Source organism: Polyodon spathula, chromosome 30 (assembly GCF_017654505.1).
Source record: "Polyodon spathula isolate WHYD16114869_AA chromosome 30, ASM1765450v1, whole genome shotgun sequence".
Classification (NCBI taxonomy): domain Eukaryota; kingdom Metazoa; phylum Chordata; class Actinopteri; order Acipenseriformes; family Polyodontidae; genus Polyodon; species Polyodon spathula.
This window is the reverse complement of record NC_054563.1, coordinates 5,719,690-5,745,210: the sequence shown is the minus strand read 5'-3', so window position 1 is coordinate 5,745,210 and position 25,521 is coordinate 5,719,690. Positions and strand designations below refer to the sequence as shown.

The 25,521-nt window shown below is 37.5% G+C and overlaps 1 protein-coding gene and 1 non-coding gene across 7 annotated transcripts; both read right to left on the bottom strand.

Annotated features, from left to right (window-relative positions):
* On the bottom strand, positions 1-25,456 carry cep295 (centrosomal protein 295). Of its 6 annotated transcripts, XM_041233115.1 has the most exons (38): positions 25,227-25,358; positions 24,851-24,969; positions 23,802-24,002; positions 23,066-23,190; positions 22,616-22,706; positions 22,276-22,389; positions 21,848-21,988; positions 21,342-21,525; positions 20,936-21,103; positions 20,426-20,665; positions 19,948-20,054; positions 19,598-19,804; positions 19,064-19,149; positions 18,377-18,480; positions 17,529-18,340; positions 16,505-16,700; positions 15,772-15,936; positions 15,265-15,453; positions 14,849-14,970; positions 14,277-14,409; positions 13,253-13,483; positions 12,315-12,481; positions 12,053-12,197; positions 11,683-11,834; positions 11,295-11,427; positions 9,963-10,129; positions 9,697-9,841; positions 9,390-9,529; positions 9,017-9,140; positions 8,057-8,226; positions 7,768-7,900; positions 5,875-6,527; positions 3,070-3,240; positions 2,645-2,708; positions 2,179-2,373; positions 1,793-1,889; positions 704-803; positions 1-477 (listed from the first exon to the last, which is right to left on the bottom strand). In XM_041233115.1, exons 2-38 carry the CDS (start codon positions 24,959-24,961, stop codon positions 436-438), a joined length of 6,525 nt encoding a protein of 2,174 aa, XP_041089049.1. In that variant the 5' UTR covers positions 24,962-24,969; positions 25,227-25,358; the 3' UTR covers positions 1-435. The 6 variants fall into 6 exon arrangements, with proteins under 6 accessions (XP_041089049.1, XP_041089047.1, XP_041089046.1 ...); XM_041233113.1 differs by lacking the exon at positions 25,227-25,358 and adding an exon at positions 25,384-25,456 and having other exon boundaries at positions 17,529-18,480; XM_041233112.1 differs by having other exon boundaries at positions 17,529-18,480.
* LOC121302958 lies at positions 14,693-14,752 on the bottom strand. The gene has a single exon (XR_005947743.1). It is a non-coding gene; the product is annotated as a small nucleolar RNA U2-19 (small nucleolar RNA).
* Positions 25,457-25,521: the final 65 nt, after the last annotated feature.

The window sequence follows — 25,521 nt, the reverse complement described above, 5'->3', positions numbered from 1 at the left end:
AACCAAAACTATTAAAAATGCGGGTGATTTTTGGATTATTTGAAACAGGCAGGTGATGTGGGACTTTTTTTTTGGTTGTAATATATAAAAACTCATAGGACTCATTTTCAACTTTGTTAGTATTTATTCTACTACCACATTACCTGAGAAAATATTCAGAATATCTTCCTCACACATGGAATTTATAAATATGTACCCAAATTAGAAAAACAGAAACAAAAAAATCAGAACAAATCAAAACACAATAATTAATTTAGTACACATTGGCATTTATCAAGCAAATCTACATACACTATTGAGAATTAGTATAAATATTACTTAAAATAGTTATTTACAATGCATGACTATACACAAACAAATAAATTGTGATCAAACTAGATATTTTTGGACCCACTAAGTTTCAGTATTTAGCAACAGCCATTCAGTATCTGATCTTTAACACTTCATCTGTTTAGCTCTTAGTTTCTGTAGAGTTTTCTGTTGGGAGGAAAAAAATGTTAGAAACTTGATTTACATCAAGCCAAAAAACTCCTGATTATCAAATAACACACAGCAAACTTATTACTACAAGCGTTACAACCCTTTAGGATCATCATCTCACCTCACAGTCATTTTACTTTCTAGAGGAATAAAAAGGGATTCTTACAGTTGATTTATAATACATAAAATGAGCATTTCTAAAGCGAACATATTAAATACGTACTTTTTGAAATTCCTTTGCCTTTTCACGGTTTTTGGCATATGCTTCTTCTGTCATCTTAATGTGTTTTCTGTGTCTCACCTCATCCAATTGATTATACAACCTACAAAACCAAAAAAAAAAAAAAAAAAAAAAGTCAGTGTATCTTCAGTACATGCAGAGTTACACTTGTACAGTTCACTGATCTTATTACACATTTAAAAAACAAACATGTAATGAATGACACGTTTTAATGTTAAAATAAAATTAACTATTGTTAAAATAAAACTAAACTGCTTGTACCAGCCGTCTGTTTGCCACACAAGTGGTAAGCATTTCACTGTAAATCAACAGTTGATACAATACAGAAGTAACATTTTAAACCATGTATTAAATACATTTTTACTACTGAAAGACAGACATTTTTCTGATTATATAGACTTGATAAGTTTGCTTACATCGGTGCATATTTGCTTCAAATTTTGAAGTCATGTAAACAGTATGTGTGTGTGTATATATATTTTATTTCAGGCAGTCTGGTACAAAATTTGTGTAAAACAAACAAATAAATTAAAACACTGGGATGCTGGAATCCCAAGTTAACGTTTGAAAGTAAAAATATATTGAAAACTAGTACTGTAATGGCCACGCCAAAACCTAAAAAGCGATTGAGGTTGTTCCCTTTCGTTTCGATTCAGCTCCTCAATCATTTGGTTGTATTAAGCCTACACAACCAAACCTCACAGCAGGACACCAGATATAGTCAATCACAAGTTGGGACCCCCCAGAGGACAACTCAGTTCAGGAGAAAAATTGATTACATGGCTGTAAATAAATGGAACACAATACTTCTCTGGCTTTGGCATGAACACTGACTAGCAGAGTAGAAATGTGCGTCTCTTGAGTATATGCTCTGTTCATTTGTCATCATTGTCTTGGCAATACAGTATGCTCCAAGTATTGCAACTGAATTTAATAGCCCCAAAAGATACATTTTTTTTCTTAATCTGCTCAACAGCCCTATCAAAAAAAAAAAAAAGACTCCTCCACGTTGATAAGACCCCATTAATAAAACTCCAGGCAGGTCCTATTTCTAAAACAAAAGCCACTTACCTCTCTGTCCTTCGGTACATTTCTGTTTCATTAGTGTTTCTTTGCTCTGGTGTGCACACTTTCACTTCCCCCACTTTCTTCAACTGACAAACCTGAGCTAATATAAGAAGAATAAAAAAAAAAAAATAAAAAAAAAAATCAGAAAGTTAGTTCAGTGACGAGCAGTCAATACATTGATGATGTAAATCAAATATAAAACCATATTGCTATAAAATCAGAATACAACACATTGTTTAATTTATTCCACTACACTGGCAATTTATCAAGATAAAATGCAGCTGAAGTAACGCAACACACCACAGTTGTTGCCCTGCATTCAGACAGTGCCAACAGCAAGAGTACAACACAAACATTAGACACAATGAAGTAAAATAAAAGAATGGTACCATAGGAAGGCACTTCTGCCCTGTTTTGAGAGTTCTGACCCTTTGGGAGACTTTCAGGAGTCTTTACAGCCAGTGGTCTCTCTCTGGTTTTAATCATTTCTACTCTTTTAGATGATTTCTGAATGAGGTCTTTTTTTTTCTTGAGAAAAATCTCCTGCAAGCTTCCAGGTGAGGAACTGAACTCCACCAGCATCACTAAAAACAGAAAAAACACTTTAGTTCCTAAATCAAAAGCACATTGCTATTTCATCAAGTTTTAATACTATAGCTAACATCAAGTACAACAGAGATTTAATTATATGCTACTTGAGATTATGAGAGTGTGAAAGCTAACAAACTGCAATAAAATGATTCAGTCTATAAAAGGCTTCCATCCGTTTTATTTATCACACCATAAGTTTTGTATTTGAAGAGACACAATTTCCTCCATTCCCTAAAGTCAAAGATTTTCAAAAAACGTCTTTACCAGCATGAGAGGTTTTGCTTTTTGAACTCTGAAATCCTTCTGTCAAAGGTTTAGATTTGTTTACCTGAAAAATAAAAATGAAACCCAGTAATATTGCTGCTACTAGACACAGTGTCAGCATGAGCCAAATCAAACTTCAAACAAACAAGCTGAACTTGAAGGTTTTTTTTTTTTTTCAGAGTAGTTTGTAAAGATCAAATTCAACAACGGTTATAAATATAAGTGTGAATGCAGCATAAGAGACAAAACTCCACAATTTCCCATCATTTGAAAACATTATTCCTCAACTATCAGGTAGTAATAAAATATTATGGGGGGGGGGCGGGTGGAATAAGGTGGTATTCAAAACTTTTTTAAAAACAAGAGAAAAGAAAAAGGGAAAAGACTACCACAGCAGAGACCATCTCAAAAGAAGAGATACACACCTCAGTATTTAACTGTAGATTCTCACTCATGCATGTTGGTTTCACACTTCTATTCCCTGTGGTTTCTTCCATATTGCTGTTGGATAGTTCCTGTTCTAGCATAGTGGTTTCATTTAGGCTCATTAGAGTCAGCTCAGGTTCTTCCAGGATTCCAGTCCCAGACTCAGTCTCCTACAAGACAACATGTAAAAGACATCAATACCAAATCAATAATCCCTCTAAAACATGAAGACAACTAGAATGCTGCAAAGGCAAATACTATCTGCAATCTACTTTGAACCAAACTGAGATTAATGCCAAGTGCAAGGTGTGCGATTAGAATTTGTATTGAAAAATTGCAATTTGACCATTTTACAAAAACAACAAAAAAACAAACAAACACAAATAAAACACACTCTACACTAGTGAACATCAAGTAAGGCCATAAAAATAAATTATAATAACAAATAAAACAAAACAGTCAACTTGGTGATGGTCAAAAAGCAGGCAGGATATTATTTTACCTTTGACAGCAGTTTAATGCACCCTTTTACTTGCCAGTTTTTCCAATACTGAAATCCACACACACACACACACACGTAGCAGAGTGTCCTCATTCATAGTAAATATTGGAAACTGCAGGGTGGTTGCAAGGTTAGCCTGCTTATAATGGAACATACAATCACATAGTTTAAAAAAGAAAAAGGATACAAGCTATGTTAATTACCCTTGACTATTGCCATCCATCATGGAAAACTAAACAGATTTAGGGCAATTTCATAAAATGAAGCTTCAGCCATATATATCAACTACTCACATATGGCTTTCTGAACCAGTATTATGGAATGGTCCCTTGAGTCCAATTGAAATTACTAGAATGCTTTGTAAAACTTGTCCAGTTTAAATCGTTGTAGAGGAACTCTGATGAAAGCTGGCACAATGCATTATGAACAAATGACTTATAAAAAATACAGTACATCTAATTTGGACAACAGAATCTGTAATAAACTAATATTAACTGAACTGAGTGGTGACGGCTAGTGACCTCCGTCAGAGGAAGAACGAGTGGCGTTTAACAAAAGAAAAAAAATTCAGTGTGCAATATCTATATTTTTGCAATAATAATAAACATTTAAATAAAAGCAGTTTTTCAGTATTATTAGCATTATAGACATGGGGATTTTTAACATGATTTCTAACACGATTTTCAGCCTGAACATCACAGATTAACATTGACAGAGAAGTAAAAACTGGTTCATAAACAACAGCTAGGGCACTATGAAATCCGTTTTATTATTTTCTGATTTCAGGGTTTACTTTTGTAAAAAATGTAATTAGGTTGAGTTAATTGAACTTATGTACACCGCAGACACAGTGAACACCACAAAACTGGAAATCTACAAGCTTCCGACCCCCCCGTTCGGTTTCAGTGTGTGAATTGGAGTACAGTAAGAGTATTTTTTTTCTTTCTCCACTCCAACCAAAAAAAAATACATATTTTTTTGGTTTCTCTGTACAAGTCAGTCATTGCAGTAAAAAATTACCTACAACAGGGAACTAACTTGCAGGTTAGTTTTTATTTTCCCAAGCCTTTCAGCTGAGGATTTTCCAGTTGCAAATCATTTGACATTCTGAAAGGCTGTTACTGCATTAGTGAGGTAACTTTGCTTACAAAGAAGAAAAAAAACTAAACAAAACAGTATGTTGTGTCTCATCTTACCATAGCAACAACTAGCAATGTCATTTTATTTTTAGCCAAGACTCCCTGCCTTGTACTCTAGTATGCGTGACAATTAAAGTTTCACATTTTCCCTTGAAATGTGTGATCTCAGAACGCACTGCCAAATGAAAGGACCTGTTATTAGCAATTTAAATTGTTATGGCTTCCCTTCACATTTTATCTGGGAGTATAATCTAGCATGGCCAATGGAGTCTTAAGCAGCCAATCAACTGCATTATCCTGCATTTCACATTGACCCCTTCACAAGACAAGCACCAAAATAAAACATTTACATATATTGCGTTTCTTATCACTGATGATATGCAAAACAAATTCCAATCCTCACTAATACATTAACTGCAATACAGCAGTGCTTTAGATGGGGGCGTTCCTCCAATTAAAACCTGTGCTCAAATCACTCAATCTACTAGTGTTTCAGACAGGGAGTTAGTTATCGGAGGCAAAAAACCAACAACTCTGATCTCCTCCAATTAAAACCTGTACTAAAATCTGCCACTGCTAACAATGTGTTTAAATGGGAAAAGGGAGGCTTGCCTCCCTTTGTAAAAAACCTAAATAAATACGCTCCTCCAGGACCAGAACACCATCTGGCACTGCTAATACTATAAGCAGGTGTCTCCCAGCTGCTGTCCATTTAGAAATGTTAAAATCTAAGGTTAGGTTAAAATATTTCTTACATTTTAGCCAATAAATTCTATTTTATTGAACATTTTTCCCCCCTTTGAAAAGTTGAGGAGGCTCTGCATCCCTTGTCTCCTCTAGGAGCCTCTACTGATTGAACTTGTCATCAGCTTGGTAAGGAAGGTTCTTTTACAATGAGAATTAACCAGAAACAAATGAACTACAAAATGTGTTGAGCAAATTTCTGGCTCCTCAGTTTAAAAGAGAGATGTTGAGGTTTTAGACCACATGTATTAAAGATCATAAACATAAAAATCACAGCTGGGGGGTGGGCCAGGGGTGACAAAAGTGATATTTTACAGTTGTGCCATCTAATAATTCCTAAGGCATGTTATTTCAACTGGTACATGTTCTCTAAAGCATGTAGTAAACATTTTTAGATTTATTTTGATTGGAATACTTACCCACACAGGTATGCTGAAGTTTGACTTAAAAGTGCCCAAATCTTTTGACGTTTCTGTGATGGAATGTTGCTCTACCAAGTCTTTCAGTTTTAATTCATCATCATTTGCTGCTTGTCCAACAGTTTTCTTTGAGCTAGTGCTATGTGGACCACTCTGCTGAGAAACAGGCTTTCTGCAATCATTTGAATGCAGGTCAGACAGGCCACTCTGCAAGCCATTTAAACTGTGCAAGTGGTGTTTATCTTTGACTTTCTCTGCAAAGTCACATTTCAGGGAATCGGCAATTTGGGGCTCACAAAGAACTGAATCGCCTATTGTACTTTGTGTTGATGCCAACTGGTAGAAAGACTCCTGCTGTTGGTCATGTGGGCATTCTTGACTTTGTCGTCTCAGGTGCTCCAAAGATGTTTCAGAAAGCCGAGAGAACTCTGTATCATTCTGAGATATTTCTGCCAGGGCAACAAATTCTTCATCCTGGACCATACCTTGCTGAAGGTATTGACTGCTGGCTGAAGATATCATGTTTCCAAGCCTAACCTGTTCAGGTAATCTTTCTGCTGTTAGGCTTGCAGCAGCAGGGCACTCAACATTCTGGCTATTCTCATTTAGGGCGGAGTCTGACTGCAGACAGGAGGAGTCTGAAGTTGGGTCCACTAAAAAACAAAAAAGGAGATCCAACAGATAATACAGACTTTGCAGATAATAACACTGTGCGAGATACATAAACCACATGGAGATGAGGGTTCCAGGGTAGGTGTCCTGTGATGGCAAAATAGCTTTGTAACACATGATGAGGGTGTGTCTGAAGCTTGCAAAATGGATGTGGTGTACAGCAAGACAAATAACTTATTTAAAAGCTTTTAAGATAGTCATTGACTTTTAAAAATATACATAAAAAAATTAAATGTACATCCAACTGCGAGAAATACAACATATACTGTACCATATATACAACACACAACTACAATTTGAGCTCAGTTCAAGTGTAGAAACCATCATGAAATACACTTAAAATGTATTTCAGTCACAGTATAGTTTACATCACAGCTCAGTATATAACAGACCTGAGATTAATTACAATTATAATTGCAGTTGAAACTTGGCACACCTACATAACTGAAATTATATAATATAAAATGATACAACTGCGTTCAATTACACATTGATTTGTCATTTGATCATTATTTGTCTTTTCAACCACTTCTGGTGACTCCATTTGTTTGTGGAAAATAAAAAAAGGAAGTTATGTAGTATGCTTCTGTATTTGTACCTGCGATTATTGCTCGGTTATTTAGAATAAATTTAGTAAACATGTTAACGTGTGTAGTTGTTTGTTACTTTTTCATGTAATTGTAATAATTATAATTGACCTCAGGTCTGATACACACACTACAATTTGAGCTCAGTGATCATCACAAGAATTGTGTACATAATTTCAGCAACAATACTGTTTACATCACAGCTCAGGAATATGCAATAACTGCTGACCTAGCTACGCGCCGGTTCAATGAAATAATGAATACGGAAAGATAAAATGTTTCAAGGGCTTTGCATCACAAATGATTTATGTAAGCCAACGATAATACCTCTTGGTCCACTTAACGTAGAATGACCCTACAATATATACAATTTTATATACTCACAACAAACACTTACCTAGACACAGATATTAGGGTCATTCCGTATCAAGTGGGTCAATATCTGGGGAGTTCTGCCTCCATCTGTTCTCAATGCGTAAACCATGTCAAGGGCAGGTTTGCAAAATGCCCATCCAGCGATCTCATTTTTAACACAAGAACTCAATGCACAACACAATTATTGAACTGCGTTCAAGTGTTCAACAACAACTGTGTATACTTAATAATAATGTTAACTAAAAATATTTAAACTTACCAGCAGGAGTGTCATCCTGAATACTCCCCACTGTTAATTCACGGCTTACTTCTGGGATCAGAGTTACTGGCCCTGATGGCAACTGCTCTGCATTTGACCAGATTAAGCATCTTTGTACAGAGATATCCGAATCCTAGGTATAACAAATACAATTGTGATGAAACATAAGTAAAAGTTCCTTTCTCTTCAAACTAAAAGAAACACAACATTGATGTAAATAATTTCCAGACTAGTGACATTACTGTAATATTTCAGATATGACCGACATGAGGAGCTAATGTAAACGTACCTCCAAGTGATCCTCGCAGCTGTGTATCCCAGCGTGTCTTTGTGATTGCTGGGATGATGAGAAGGTTGCAATAGCAAAATCTGGTCTTGGTTCCAAAGCCTGGAAAAGCTGTCTCGAGTCATGTGGGGAATTAAGATTGGAGTAAGGTAAATCAGAAATGCGCAGTTCACCTGGAGGGGGTAGAAGGAAGATGCAAGACGAAGGTTACTGTCTGTTGAACAAAATAAGTTTAAGGTCTCACTACAATTGTTTTATAACATTCTTAGATATAGCTAGTCTTTGGATTTAATGTTAAAGATTTTAAACCTATAACAAATTGTTTTATAACAGAATTGAACTACAGAAACATAGTAATAGAGAGCTCAGTTCAAGTGTAGAAACCATCATGAAATACACTTCTATAAAGCATACTTCAGTCACAGTATAGTTTACATCACAGCTCAGTATACAACACACATCAGACCTGAGATCAATTACAACTGTAATTGCACAAGTTGTAAATGCAATTACAATGGAACCTTGGCATACCTATATAATGGAAATTCTACCATATAAATTAAGAGCTCACAGTTCAAATACACACTTGATTATTCTTGTATTTTCAACCACTTATGTGCCCAATTTGTTTTAAAAAAAGTTAGCATGTTTCTGTATCTTTAGCTGCGATTACTGCTCAGTTATTTAGAATGAATATAGTAAACGTGTAGCAGTTTGTTACTTTTTGGTGTAATTGTAATTATAATTGACCCCAGGTCTGATACACACACTACAATTTGAGCTCAGTTCAAGTGTAGAGACCATCATGATAATTATGTGTACATAACTTCAGTGACAATATTGTTTACATCACAGCTCAGGAGTGTGTAATAACTACTAATCTTGATACCTAAAAATTTTTTTTTTTATTTTTTTAAAAAGCTCAAATCATCAATACAAAATAAAAATCATTTTTCAGCTTACCGAGCGTATTGTTATCCTGAACACTGCCCAACGTCAGTTCACTGCTTACATTTGGGGTCTCGCTTGTGGTTTCCTGCTTTGCATTAGAGCCAGTTAAACTCCTTTGAGAAGTAGTATCTGACACCTAATAAATAACAGAATAGACGTCGAACTTTTATTGACCATTTGAAGACTAATTTCTTTGAATAATTATGTTGTAAATAATAGAGTAATAGAAACAGGGAATTCTATGGTTTTAAAAAGTATGCTCCACAAAAACATGCAATGAAAAAAAATCTGTGTACACCAGTTATTTTCCAATATTACTTATGTACTGAATGATATTATTCTGAAGACAATATTGCAAATTGAACCTTGAGATAATGTACTGTACCACAGAGTGCCTTTGCGACTGCATGGATGAAGAATCAAAATCAAGTCTTGGTTCCAAAGTCTGGAAATTCTGGCTGAAGTCAGGTGGGAGATGAAAGTTTGAGTCCTCGAAATCAGAAATATCCAGTCTAGCTGGGGGTGCTATTAAAACAGAAAGAACTGTTGCTGTCTGTATTAACAAATAATAATACAACAACATTGGCATGAAGAAAAACTTCAGTAATTGATCAATGATGTGCTAATGAGGGGCCAGATAATAAACTTCTGACCCCCCAATTTTTTTGTCAAACAAAATATTTACAACTTACCAAAAGTAATATTTCCTTGAATATGCCCCACTGTTATTTCATTGCTTACATCAGGTGCCTCTGCTTCTGGCCCAGTGGGACTGTTAACACGCAACTGTTCTGCACTGAAGACAGTCATATTCCTTTGAGTAGAGGTATTTGAATCCTGAAAAAAATATATAAATGAAGACAGCAAAGACAGATAGATATAGATCTAGATATACAGATATAAAGTAAAAAGGGACATGCCCCAGAATGGAGTACGCAAGGTCAAAAAACAGTTGTACCTCAGAAAGATTCTCAAAGATCCTAGATTGCCGAGATGAAGAGGACATTGAAATACTATAATCTGGTCTTGGTTCCAGAGCCTGAAACTGCAGACTGGAGTCAGGTTTGTCAAACCGCAGTGGAAGATGAAAGTCAGAGTCTGAAATATCCATTCCAGCTGGGGTTCCTATAAAACAGACACAAGAAATGTATGGTTACCATTATTTTAAAGGAGCTGTACCCTAAATGTGAACCTGTATTGCATTTGTTGACAAAATATAATACAAAGCAGCTGGGTGCTAGAAATGAAGTAGTTTTGACCCAGTATGACCACCATTGGTACAAATAAGTACATTGAAAACCTTTCACCATTACCGCCACCCTATCAAATATGTGAGCAATATTCTCATTCCCAGCATCGAGGGATTGACTCAGTTCTTGGTCTATTTGCCAATAATGCGCTGAATTCTACTCCCATTGAGCCTTGATTCTGTTCCATGCGACATAGGAACAGAGGTTTCAATGGCACCAGGACACGCAGGAGAGGAAGTCATGAATACTGAAGTGCTGCTGTGGATTCCTGCTTTACCCGCCCAGTACCTGCCTTGCATACATTTTGTAGCTTGACTCAAAATAAGTTTAGCGTCTCTCCAGAATTGTTTTTATAACTAGTGAGCAACTAATTCTAACTAGAGAAATTTAGTAATAAGAGAGCTCAGTTCAAGTGTAGAAACCATCATGAAATACACTTCTATAAAGCATACTTCAGTCACAGTAGTTTACATCACAGCTCAGTATACAACACACATCAGACCTGAGATCAATTACAATTGTAAATGCAAAATGTGTAATTGCAATTACAAAGCAATTGTAATTGCAGTTGAAACTTGACTCACCTGCATAATTGAAATGATACCATGTAAAATGATACGATTACAGTTCAATTACACATTCATTTGATTAGATCATTCTTGTATTTTCAACCACTTTTGGTGACCCCATTTGTTTGAAAAAATGAAAGCTATGTAGTATGTTTCTGTATTTGTACCTGTGATTGTTGCTTGGATATTTAGAATAGAGTAAAACGTGATAGTGTGTGTAGTTGTTTGTTACTTTTTTGGGGCAATTGTAATTTCAGCAAAAAATTCTGATGTAATTATAATAATTGTAATTGACCCCAGGTCTGACACACACACACTACAATTTCAGCTCAGTTCAAGTGTATTGACCATCACGTTAATTCTGTATATTATTTCAGCGATATTGTTTCATCACAGGAATGTCCAATAACTGCTTATCTTAGTACCTGAAATAAATATAGAAATGTGTCAAATAACCAATGTTCAACTTACTGAGCATATCGTAATCCTGAATACTGCCCAATGTCAATTCATTGCTTACTTTCGGGGTCTCTGTTGTCAACTCCGTGGTTGCCTGCTTTGCATTAGAGCCAATTAAACTCTTCTGAGCAGTGGCATTTGAAACCTAATAAAAACAGAATAGATTTCAAACACATTTGAAAAAGAAAATTCTAGACAGAATTGGTTTATAAAACTTCAATTGGAGACCAAAACCTGGAGAAACCACACAATGAAAGACTGAACATGAACAGACAGCTGTGTACACCAGTCATTTTCCAATACAATATCTGCGTACTGAATGATAGTATTCTGAAGACATGTTAGTCTAACTCTTGTGAAATTAATACTGCAAATTGGACCTTGAGATAATGTACTGTACCACAGAGTGACTTTGCAATTGCGTGGATGAAGACAAGGCTGGAATATCAAAATCGGGTCTTGGTTTCAACGGCTGGAAATTTCGGCTGACGTCAGATAGGAGATACAAATGTGAGTCTTCGAAGTCAGAAATATCCAGTCCAGCTGGGGGTGCTATTAAAACAGAAACAACTGCTACTATCTATATTAACAAGTAATATTAAATTGGCATGAATAAAAAATTATGCTTATTGTAGAGTAGTTTATCAATGATTGTGACTTGCTAATAAGGGGTCACATAATAAACTTCTGGCCCCTGACCCTTTTCTTTACTTCTTCACCACCACCGCCCCCCAATTTTTTGGTCAAACAATATAACATTTACAACTTACCAAAAGTAATATTACCTTGAATACGCCCCACTGTTATTTCATTGCTTACATCAGGGGCCTCTGCTTCTGGCCCACTAGGACTGTTAACACGCAACTGTTCTGCACTGAAGACAGTCATATTCCTTTGAGTAGAGGTATTTGAATCCTGAAAAAAATATATAAATGAAGACAGCAAAGACAGATATAGATCTAGATATACAGATATAAAGTAAAAAGGGACATGCCCCAGAATGGAGTACGTGAGGTCAAAACACAGTTGTACCTCAGAAAGATTCTCAAAGATCCTAGATTGTTGAGATGAAGTGGACATTGAAATACTATAATCTGGTCTTGATTCCAGAGCCTGAAACTGCAGACTGGAGTCAGGTTTGTCAATACGCAGTGGAAGATGAAAGTCAGAGTCTGAAATATCCATTTCAGCTGGGGATCCTATTAAAAAAAAAAAAAAAAAAAAAAAAAACAAACAGGATGTATGGTTACCATTGGTAATTCATGCAGCATTAAATTATATATATATATATATATATATATATATATATATATATATATATATATATATATATATATATATATATATATATATATTTCTTTTTGGAATGCCCTCACCTGATTTTCTCCCAATTTGGAATGCCCAATCACTTTCCCTCGCGGCTCAGAGACCCGTAGGTTCAGTGGGCGTCCTCCAATCACTCGACCAAGCCAGCTTCACCCAGGAACTCGAGACGGATGTCAGTGAGCTACTGACCTCTGGAGGACAAAGCCCAGCCCTGCAGGTGTCTGCTCTGAGCTCACTGGGTGCCTGGCCAGCAGGGTTCGTTGTTGAGTGATGAGGAGAAAGTCCCTGCTGGTTTTACCTCCCGAACTCACAGGAGCGCCAGAGCCAATGCAACGGTGCCTTCCGAGTCCCCAGCAAAGACGGGTCTACTTCGCACAGCCAGGATGCAAACCTGAGCTGTGCGACTCACCATGCGCATCACGCAGCTGCACTTCTACCAAGTGAACTACTCGGGGGGGGGGGGGGGGGGGATGACCCCCCCCAGTTCATATATTTTGTTACAATATTTTTAAGGAGCTGTACCCTAAATGTAAACTTACATTGTATTTGTTGACAAAATATAATACAAAGCAGCTGGATGCTATAATGAATTAGGTAGTTTTGACCCAGTATGACCACCCTATCAAATATTTGAGCAATATTACCATTCCCAGCATCGAGGGATTGATTCAGTTCCTTGGTGTATTTGTCAATGATGCGCTGAATTCTACTCCCATTGAGCCTTGATTCTGTTCCATGCGACACAGGAACAGAGGTTTCTATGGCACCAGGACATTCAGGAGAGGAAGTCATGAATACTGAAGTGCTGCTGTGGATTCCTGCTTTACCCGCCCAGTACCTGCCTTGCATACGTTGTGTCGATTGAAGAGAGACATCTAATAAAAGATAAACACATGCATGCAAGAGTTATACCTGACAATTAAATCATTTTACTTTTATGCGGATACAAGTATGATTTGTAAATCAAGGGACCAGCAAAAAAAACAAAAAATCTAAAGCCAAATGCATACCAGCAGTTTTTATTGAGGTTACAGAACAATGAAAAGTAATATAGATATAAAAGTGTCGTGTGTTTTATTAAATAAGGCTGTAAGTGAACTTTTAAAACTAGCATACATTGCAAATGAACTGCACTTGAAACCTGCTTGTCACATCCTGATTGCTGGCATTTTTAAACAAAAAAGCAACGAGTCCTCAACATCATGATATTGAGCAAATCAGAAACATAGATGACTCGCCTCCACAGTTTGCTGTTCAAAAGCCTGGATTACTATTAAACAACTGTGTTTTTAGAATGGTTGACAAAGCGTTTGTGGGAATGTTGAAATCTGTAGCAACGTCTTTTCTTGTATGGTGGTGCATTATCCACGGCTTCCAAAACATCCCCTTTTGTCTGCAAGGATAGTGCACATTTTTGTGTGAGCATTACAGCAACTCGAAATGCATCATAGACTCTGTAGTTTCCAAACAGCACTACAATACAGTAGAGAGGCGCTAATGTGGATGCAAGTCAAAACATTTCCCCCAATATCCTTTACACTCAGCTGTTCTAAATTCCTACCAACAGAACATTTGTGTTAAGTGAATTTGTATTATAAGAATATAACAACTTGCCGGTACATATAGAATTGACTGTACATATAGGAAAGTGCATTTTTTGAACTGTACCAGTGGAGCTGATATCCTGTTCATTGGTGGAAAGACTTCCAGTAGAAATTGTAGTAGATGACAAGCAATCTTGCTCAGATGTTTTTTGGAACGATATGAAAAGAGGATCCAGATGAGACCGAGGATGCATCACCTACAGTGGGTTTCAAGAAAACAAGATGATTTGTATAAGAACATTGACTTTCTAAATCAACACAACTAGAAAAAAGAAAAACTGAGCTCAGTTCAAGTGTAGAGACCATCATGAAATGTATATATATTTTTTATATACACTTCAGTCAATATTATTTACATCCTAGCTCAGTACAGAAGAGACTGCAAGAACACACACACACACACACACACACACACACACGTGCAAGCACAATCAATTCAAATACACATACACAAGCAGAGATAAAAGGAAAAATAAAGCTTCTCAGGCTCTTTTTGAATCATGCACATTGCTCAGATTTGGCTATTTCTCATCACTGATCCACAATTCAAAAAAGTAGATCTCAGAGAAAACCAAAACATTTCAAAACTGACTTCAAACATTAGGCCAGGCATACAACCAAAAAGCAATTGCTGACCTTATTACTTGATTTAAACCTTGAAATGACGGGTCCAGGGTAGCTTAATACACCTCGCCCAACATCAGCGGAGTAAGATGGCAGATCCACAGCCACTGAATGTGTGGGGTCACTAGAAGGAGCTGAAACATTAAAGCAAACAGCATTGGATAAAGTTTAAGAATAGGAAACTATTACTGGTTTAAAGGCCTGTGGAGGATACAAGCCATTTCTTAGAAGAAGAGAACTGAACTTTTTACAGGGGAAAGAACAGTGGACGTTATCTGTATCCCATCTAAGAAAATCAAAAGATACAATGCCAGAAAGCCTGGAACACTTCCAAAAATACAACAGATCAGTACAGTGGCTTGGACCATAAGCATTAGGTCACACGGGTTTTAAATACAGTATAGCATTCTACTACTCTTTCCTCCAACCTTGGTCTGAGAACGTGCGGGTTTCCATCATCAACATCTCCCTCCATGACAGTCTGCTTAAGCGCCCAGTATCTTTGCTGCTCTCGCTACAGCTTCCTTCTTTGCTTTCGAGAGAAAGCTTTGAGACTCCAGTCTCCTCTTTCATACCTCCATCCATAGCAACACTGAAATCATGTTTATCATCTCCGCCTGTTCAAATCAATTAAGTGTGATTCAATGAAGAGAATATTAAATCATTGCAGATACAATGAATAGTTAATTACAATCCTGGTTTGCTATACAATGTGTGTAAAAGTTGGGTGCATTTGTTCCAGTAACTCTCAGACAGGTGAAAACTGGGGTGAATAAATGAAAATGCAATAAAGATGTTTTAAAACTAACTATAAAGCTTTCAATCTAACAGGAGTTATTTAAGAAGCTCCATTAGTGACCACTGCAGAAGAACCAGAAATATATAAAATGATAACCCTAGCTAAAAAGACACACATTGTTTGCACCTTGTATTACCTATGAGAAGGCTGTCACTTATAGGCGTTTCAACCTCCTGTATTGCACTGAGCTCATGTTGTTCAATGACCTCTAGAAGTCCTAGCCTGGGTTTTGCAACTGGTGGTTTCAGTCGTCTTGAGAGTTGATGGTCTTGGCCATGACAGATATTCTGAGACGTGGTTCCTGTAAAGAAAGAAAGGAGATCAGCTTGTACTTGCACTGAACTGTTCCATACCTTGTCATATTCTACTACTGCTCTTAATTGTAACTACTTCCTGTATCTTGTATTTTAATTTTACTCTTACAGGTATCCGTATTCATGTTTTTGCAATTGCTCTTTTTTTAAATCGTTCTCATCCATTGATCGTACTAACTATGTGCTCTTACTGGACTTTACCCATAAGCAAATATTTTTACTAGTTAAAGTTAAATGCTCTTATTCGAACTCGCTCTTCAATGCAATTATTTACAGTATTCTTTATTTTGCTCTTATTTGAATTTGATCTTATTTGCTACTGATTTTATTGTACTTTATAACTGCTCTTACCTGTAATGTGATATTTAACAATTGTAAGTTGCTCTGGATAAGGGTGTCTGCTATGAAATAAATAAATACACATATCCAAATGCAGTAACTTAAAGAAAGCAGTTCACTGCAATCAAACAAACAAACAATAAACTATGTTTAAACTGCTCTTCGTCTACTCAATGACATTGCATGAATGTGTATTAAATGCAATCGTAAACTTACCACTTTGCATAAATGTCTGATGGTAGCATGAAGGCATTTTATTTTCATTTTCTTGTGAAGGCATATTAGACTGGTGCTCAATACTGTGTGACTCATCAAGTGTGCAATCAGCTTTCTCCAAGGCTTGCAGCATGGAAGACATCAGATTGAACTGTTCTGCTTTACTGGTCTTTGGCATTGCTGCCGTCTGCTTGAACTAAACCAGACAGGATAAGAAAGGCTAAGTATGCCCCAGGAGATTTGCTCCCCCCCCCCCCCCCCCCCCCCCCCCATACACTTTTACATATTTCACTACAACTAAACTCCAACTAGACAGCCTTAACACCAATTCAACTCACAGTAACAGACAAGTTAAAAATCTAAAGGCTACTTAAGACATTTCAGAAGTGCTGCAAGTGCTGTTAAGATCAGCAATGCACCAGATGTTTTGCACAAGCAAGTGGTGAATGCTTGCCAAACAGCTAGGGGAAATTAGTTATTGCTAATCCTTGTGCATCCCTCACAGCTTGCAGATAAAAAAAAAACCAATACATACATAAATAAATAAAGAGCAAGCAACAGTACACTGCTTTGACAGCAGTACACATGGCTATGAATAAATTTGTGCTATAATGGCAACTGAATGCCAAGGTCAAAATTACAAGAATCATATCTAAAATTGGAAAAAAAATATAAGCGGCACACATGAATATAGAAAACTTTTCTAAACCAAGTGCCGAAGAGACAACATTTTCCTTTAAGATCCTTACTGCCAGATGGCACCATGCATAAATCCTACAAATAAAATTTAAAAAAAAAAAAACTGCATTTACAATACAACATTCAGTTAAAATGCCACAGTCCGTTAAGGACCAGATTTTTTTTAAATATACATAATTTAAAAAGATACCAAGGCCCATTATTTTGAGTGTACCAAAGCAGGGTATAAATAAACTACAAACATGGGGAATTAATTGCAACACTACAATATATCTATATTGACATCTACAACACATATGGAAATACAGATGCGGATCTTCTATACCTGCTTGTCAGTGAGAAACATTTTCAGGGCCTCTTGTTGTCTCTTCATGTGTTCCTTCAGCTGGTCCTGTTTGTAGGTCAGCGATTCCTCCTGAACTCTCTGCCTGCTTTGCAGCGCCTCTCGCTGCCTATTGAGCTGCTCCTGTAACTCCCGGAGCTGCCCTTGCCGAGCCTGGATCTCCACCAAGGATGCCAGCTGACTCTCCTGATCACCGGGACTTTCCGAAGGCTTGGGGAATGAAGAGTCCTCAGGATATACTATCAAGCTTCTCTGGCACTGAGGTTCAAACGTTCCCATCAGCAATTCAGGCGACTGAGCTTCAAGAAGCACCACATCGTTCTTTGAAACCTCAATAAAGCGTCCGATGTCTACCTCTGTCATCTCACTGTCAGATGTTCCTTGTATGGCCATGTGCACTGGTTCTGCTTGGGATATTGGAAGCATGGATGGTTCTAAATGCCTCTCTGTGTGTTGCTCCATACCAACATCCTTCAAGGCTCTCATTTCAGTGTTTAAATGAGAGAGATGGGTCTGCATTTGTTGTGAATCTGACCCCAAGGCACCATTGTTAAAATGAGGTGTGGGAATTGGGTGTACGAATAGCATTTCTGGCTGTAAATTATTTTCTGTTTGAGATAAATGAATGCCTCTTAATTCTCCACCTTTTAAGGAACATTCAGAACATTTTTCTCCAAGTGCCGTGAGCCTGCTGTGGAGCGCCTCTCGCTGCTCCTGCCATTCTGGTTTCTGTAAATTGAGAGGGCCAGGAGGCAAATTTGGCTGCTTTCTTTGCAAGGTCAGTTCTACTTCTGCTTTAGATATTAAACCGGAGCTAGTATAAGCAGCACTGAGTTCTAAGGGTACTGTAGACAAAGATGGATACCTTTTCTTCAACATTATCTGGTACTCCTCAAGTCGCCTTCGGGCTTCTTCGACCGACTGTTTATGCAGCCTGAAAAACATCAAAGCATTACATTAATAGAATAGATAATACTACAAAAACTAACCACATAGAAACTGGACAACGGTCATTCAACAAGTCATACAATAAGATAACCAACATAACCTGGTAGCCTAACTTCATTAGGTTATTTCAATGATGACAGCAGAAGACCTACATTAAAGGAATGAGGCGGTATGAAAAGCTTTTATTTAATGTTATAAAATTGCATTTTGGATCGAAAACTAAATTAAAAGAACCAGAGGCACCTGTTAATTAAATGTCTAATATATTTATAATTTAATTTATTATCCCATTTAGTTTATGAATTGTAATACGGTTCAATCAACACATCAATTGCACTGTACCAGTCTTACCAGTCTTTATAGTTAAAAAGGCTACAATCTAGTTATTGTGCATCCCTTTCTTTTCTTGTTTCACTGTAATTGTAAAATTAGCCCAATGAACTGCTTGTCAGGATCTGATTTCTGTACTGAGCTCAATGCAACTAAACCAGCTCACTCAGCAGTATTTAACATACTTTCAAATATTAACATTTTTGCCCAAATAAAATACTTTTGTAAAATATACCAACCGATTTTGCTCCAAGAGACGCTTTTGATAACGATGAATCTTCTGTAAATGGTCATCCTCTAAAGATGGTGGGAAGGCCTGGATTTGCTAAAAGGGAAATGTACAAAATAAATGTATTTTGCAAAACAATAATTGTGGATTATTTTGACAGTGGGTTACACAGTCACATACACAGATATACTGTAGTTAATGATTAGCAGAGTAGTGCAGTGGTGTCTGTTCCATTGTAGTAACTGTGCCTTCTAGTGTTGAATACTTTCCACTGTTTTGAATCATTTTTTATGTCTTGGTATTGAATGTTTCAGTACAGTTTTGCTAGTGCTTTTGAAATTACTGGTAATAAAAATTGGAAAACCTGTCCTTGCTTAAAAGGATGACCCTAAACTTCAAGACTAGGACAGGTACTGAGTGTTGCTCTTTCAGTCCATTCCAATTTAGGACCTTGTTCCAACCAGGTCCTTAAGAAACTTAAGTGCACGCCTTGGTTCATGTAAACAAGTAAAACGAGCATTAGATAGAACTTTCTGCAACTTACTTCAGGAACAACAACAGAAGGGGCATGTTCCTCTTCATAAGGAGCTTGGGAATTAACATTTGTCTTCCGATTGTCCTGCATCCGAGCCTGTATCTGCTCCTTCTCCAGCTGAGCCTTCTGTAAATGAATCTCCAGGCTTCGTTTCTGTGCCTCTAGCTGCTGAAGCAGAATGATTTGTTGTTGCTTCTTCAATTCTAACTCTTCCTCCTAAAATAAAAGGCGTTATTAAACTCAGAATGCTAATCATGGATTACAGTCTCATTTTAGTTAGAGGCTTAACAAGTTTGACAATGATAACCATTTCAGATTTGATGTTAAACACATCCTTAATTCCTTTTTTTTTTGTTTACCTGTTCTTTTCTCTGTGCCGCTGATCGGATTTGAATTGCTTGTTCTCTAGGATGTAGCAGGGTTGTACTGCCAGCAACAATAGGTTCCTCCTCCATTGTTTCAGACACTGAAGTAAAATAACAAAGATGGCAGAAATGTACAATTTTATAAACTATTGTGAAGATGATTATCCTATTCCTAATGACAGACTGTTTAAATAATATACTGCTTTTGCAAACGTGATCAGTCAAATCTCAAGTTGGCAAAGAGTAGTAAAACCGTGCCGGCTTGAGCTTAAATTAACAACTTGCTGTTTGCAACCCACAGAACGGCTTAAATTGGATCTGAATAATAACTCTATGGAAAAGAAGGGTTGGGTGCAAATGCAGTTTAGTAATATGGTACTCTGGCAAAATATATAGATATATAAAAAACAAAACAAAAAAACAGAAGCTTATATTCTCAGGAAAACGATTCCCATCGCCCCTGGATACTTACCCTCAGGATGGTGAATAAGAGCCTGATGCTGTAGCTGATCATCATTCCTCAGAACACTGGAAGTTGGATGTTGTACCACTTGACTAGCTAGTGACCCAGAATCAATTGTCATGGCCTCACTTGCGGTCTCGGATTCCTTTCTGGATGTCCACTGGTCTCTCTGGGTCCTGATCTTGCTAAACAGTTTCTTCAATGCTTGCTTAGAAACAGCTTGGCGAGTCAGATCTTGTTCTGGACCGACTGTTTACAGAAGAAATGAACAAACCTTTATGATGCTTTCAGAAACAAGTTATTACCTAGATAAGACGATAATATCAACAAAGAAAGGTAACAGAATTAGAACTTATAATGTGCTGTAATAGTCACCCATTCAACAAATACTTGGTGAAGGTTACATTCATGGTTAAGCCTGGAAAAAAATCAATGCAATATTATATCTTCTGAAAGAATTTACAAGTTGTGCTTGATAGCTTTAAAATGTTTAAATTCCTGAATAGCCTTGTTTTCTACCTTCTGTTCTGCACGGAAGGCTGACTGGTTCACTTTCCTCACTGCCCTCTTCAGTACCGACTGCTGCCTCAGGTTCCAGTGTCAGATCCAAGTCCTCATCCTGGGATCCTGTAGAAGGAGCTGGCAAAGGCTCGGGCTCCAAGCGCAGAACCAGGTCTCCTTTCAGCTCTGAGGGGGGTGGATAGGTAAAGTTTAGAAAGTTTGTTAGCACTTTTAAAAAGTAGGAAGGAAAAATACTGAAACAACACTCTGTACTACAAGGATTTAGGAGTAATTTAACTGAAAAGATGCAATTAGCTTGTAACACTTGGCATAAAAGTTGAACAGTTATTACAGCATGCATTTCCCAGTTACATTTCACATTATAAATCATAAGAAATATTTAGAAAATTGATACTGTAATTACTTTTGTCCCCAGCGTACATGTCTTCAAAGGCAAACTCCAAATCTCGCTGCCAGTCCTCTTTGATTTCCAGACGTCTATATGGTGGTTCAAACAGTTGTAGAGGCATCTGTGCCACGACCTGTCTCCGCCGGTTCAGGTCTGCATGTTGCATCTGCTCCAGCTCCTTCATCAACCTCTCCCTGTCCTGACGCAAAACAGCAGAGGGCATAACATCACAACCGCTCCTACACAACTGCTGAGACCTAGTTAGTAAACATCTACATCATATTTAAAACTCTTTACTACAAAGAGGCTCCAGTAGTCATTTCAGCTGACAGAGCTGGCAACCAGCTGGGTGTTTGTCTTATTGGTCCAACAGCATTTAGAATAGAGAAAGTAGGGGCCATCCATATAATAAATTTAAGTGGTAGCCAGATACAGCTGAGCAAAGCCAGAACATTAGAGGGCCAGCTGGGTTTGGACACCCTAATTAAATCAGGAAAGATCAGATTCATTCCTGCGTTTACCTGAGCCAAATGGACCATTCGAAGGGCATGACCACCTCTTAGCCTGGCCTTCTCCAACTGTTCTCGTCTCTCTTGCTCTTCTTCCTTCTGCAACTCATCTAAGCGTTTACTCTCTTCTTCTGCTGCTACTCGTGCATCCAACTACGAGGGAGAAAATGAAACCTTTAACTGCACTTCATCAAGCTGATTAATGGTTTTTGAAGAGATGCACTAATATGGCAAGATACTGAGTTTACAAACTTTAAAAAAAAAAAAAAAAAAAAAAAAAAAAAAAAAAAAAAAAAAAAAACACAAGGAACTTATCAAAAGCATACATGAATTCAAAAGTCTGACCTAACACAAATCAGAAGTCCCAATTGTGACACTCCAACATATGAAATTGAAAATCTCAAAAGATTAATATACAATATAAATAACAGATACATTACCTGCTCTGTGTCAACCTCCCTGTTAACACAAGGCTCTGGCAGATGGTAGTGTGTGACAGAGAAACTGTTGACATCGTACATTTTTACAGCAGGATGCTTCTTTACTTCAATATTCTAGGAACAAAACACATTCAGCACTGACTACAGTGAAATAACACTTAGAGGTAATCATTCTTAAAATACAACATTTTCAAGGCTTTCTTTAAACTACTGTTTAGAATTAAAATGCTTTTCAACCGCAATATACACGCTACAAACATTTGGATAATCTTCAGATGATATTGCTTGATTCAATAAATGATACATAACTCTCTGCATTTATTTAATGCACAAAACTTACTTCCAAGGGGTCTTTTGGAGTTGGTAGACTTGCAACTCTTGAAGCTCTCTCTTTTTCCAGAAGTAATGCTTGCTTCCGAGTTTTAATGTATCTATTTAAAATTACAAATAAAAATAAAAAAAATTCATATTCATACATGTTTTACTTGGCAAAATAAAAGGCCAACTGTCTAAATAAATCAATGTCTAGTTATTTTTTTTTTATTGGATGATACCAGAGAAACATAAGCTATTTTCACACTGGCATGCTCTACTCAGGTCATGACCTGGTGTCATGTAGGTCGGCTATGTGATTTCACACTTCTTTTTAAAGAAGCAGTTTTGACCTGGGTGACAGAAGCAAGTAGACAATGCACATACTCAAAGAGTGTGATTATATTATGCACAAGGAGTTTCCAGAACATTGAAAATAATAAACGCTGACATTTTATCAGTGTATGTTCCAGCTCACCGAGTTTGTTCTTCCAGCTGTTTTTGTCTTTGTGCTTTTAAGTCTTTTAGCGCTTCTTTGTGTCTTTCCTCTGCTTTCTGATTGCTTGCTGCCACATTCCGTGCAATGGCTGCCCAGTCTGGTTCCTGCAGGGTTAGTCAAAGAATTCAGGACTTCATAATATAGGATTGTTTGGCTCCCGAGTGGCACATCCAGTAAATGCATTCTGCGTGGAGTGCAGGGTGCGCCCGATAGACTGGAGATCGCAGGTTCAAATCTATGTCATTGCCGACCGTGACGGGGGGGTTCCTAGGGTGAAGCGCACAATTGGCAAAGCACCTCGCAGGTAAGGAGGGATTAGGTCGGCAGGGGAATCCATGGTTCACCACGCACCGCACATCAGCACTTGAGGGTCTGCAGTGGAGCCATTCAGATCTGTGTTGTTCTCCAGCACTGTAGGTCTGGTGGCTCCGCTGTGGATCCGCAGTGCGAAAAATGACAGATTGGCAGGAACACGTTTCGGAGTACCCGTGTTTCAGCCTCCGTTTCCCCTGAGTCGTCTGGGGGTTGCAGCGGTGAACCGGGATAAAAATAATTATTGGGCATTCCAAATTGGGGAGAAAACCAGGGTAAAATTAAATTATCCATCTGTTTCAAGAAGCTTTATTATCCTGCATTTAAACAGCCCGCTAATAGAGGTGAAATTAGCTTCATGCTTACTGGCTTAAGTGCATCGAAATACAAGACAGTTGCTTACATTTTCTTTGGCTCCCCTGTGGCCCTCTCCCACAGCTTCCAGACTGTTCAGATAATGAATTTCCAGTGCCCTGGCTTTCTCAGCCTGTTCTCTCTGCCATTCCACTCTCAGCTCCTCTGCTAGATTCTGGAGCTCTCGATCGCGACGCTGTTTGACCTCCTTCCTGACCTGCAGCGCAATATACCGTTCCTGCTCACGAACCTAGGAGAGAAGCCATTGGGCATATTAAACAACTGTAGTACACTGACATAGTGCCAACATTCAGGTGTATTACAGCACTAACATAAGCAAAGACAAATATTTTACAGTGCTGCAAACAATAAAAAGACTTACAACTGTAGTGTTTTCTGTTATGCCTACCTACTGTACCATACTCAACATATTCCTTCTACCATTGCAGTTTCAGGTTTACATTAAGGTGACAAAGCACGCATTTTTTTTGGAAACATGCACATTCACTTTATTGGTTGGTGCATCAGCTGCACTAACAATATATTTTAAAGACTGAATTTGTAGCAAAATGCAGAATAATACCACCTTCCATGATGGCTGTCTGCCATGTTGACAAACAACAAAACAACGTAGGAAAAATAGAGATTTTCCTGGTTGAATAAAAAAAAAAAAATGAAACTTTAAAAAACCCTGTATGCTGCATGTGCATAAAGATTTTATTAAAAATGTCACCCCTGTTGTGTTACCGAGTCCATATTGATATTGCCACACTCTCAAACTGTTCAACTGCTAGACCACATCCAACACAATCTCAACAACACGCCTACATCCACGTTGCTATATTGATCATTTAATCGAGAACTACATCAAAGCATCTGTATGTGTATACTGGTCTTATCGACATACTATAGTATACTAGCCTGTACAGGCCATGGCTGTAGAATCTTGATTCTCAGACAACAATGTCGGGGACGTGCAGTGCAGCTCGCTGCTGTTTATGTCCGCCTGTATGTGACAACGACTCTTGCTGGTTTTTTTTTTTTTTTTTTATAAAATTACAGAATGATATAAATCTGTATTTGATGTATCCGTCTCACCTGTTGTAACCTCAGCTTTCTTCGTCTTTCAAGTTCTTCTTTTAAAATCTGAGCCTCTTCGTTGGGACTCAAACGTAATTTCCCTACTTTTTTCGCCACTTTCCTCTTCATCTTTGCTGCTGCAGTGAGGCAAATACAAAAGATAAAAACAATCATTTAACTCCAATGCCAACTTCATTGAGATAATATACATTACCGGCTTGTAACCGTATAACTCTACCACACACTATACTGCAATATTGTATTTATTATTGTATTGTCATCGTGCTGTTTCTAGGTCACACACTTTAAACATTATAATGAAAATGAATCCCAAGCTAAACGTAGACTTAAAAGACATAGGTCATCGGTTCTTATTTTTTCCAGAACCACTCACCAGGATTTATTCCGATTACTTTTGTTATTATTATTATTCAGCTTCAGCAAATCCAACCAAACACATCAATCAGCAGCTCATGTCTTTCAATAATATGTAAACATACAGCATTTCCCAAACGCACACCCTGAATTAAAACTGTCTAAACAGACTCTACCTTGCGATCCTTCTCTGAGTTTCTGTGTAGTTTTTAAACGGCAGTTTGTCGGGGAGACGTGATGTCACATCCTGCATTTTAAACAGCCCGCTAATGGCAATGAAATTAGCGGGACGCTGAAACTGTTCCGTAGTTCTG

What these genes read in the sequence shown, in the direction of transcription:
- cep295 (XM_041233113.1), bottom strand. Translation starts at nt 24,961, where the DNA reads ATGAAGAGGAAAGTGGCGAAAAAAGTAGGGAAATTACGTTTGAGTCCC. An exon ending in CGTCTCTTGGAGCAAAATCG is followed by an intron (nt 18,481 to 19,063) that starts GTTGGTATATTT and finishes GATGTTTTTCAG; the next exon opens with GCTGCATAAACAGTCGGTCG. An exon ending in TCAGGATAACAATACGCTCG is followed by an intron (nt 8,227 to 9,016) that starts GTAAGCTGAAAA and finishes TACCCCCTCCAG; the next exon opens with GTGAACTGCGCATTTCTGAT.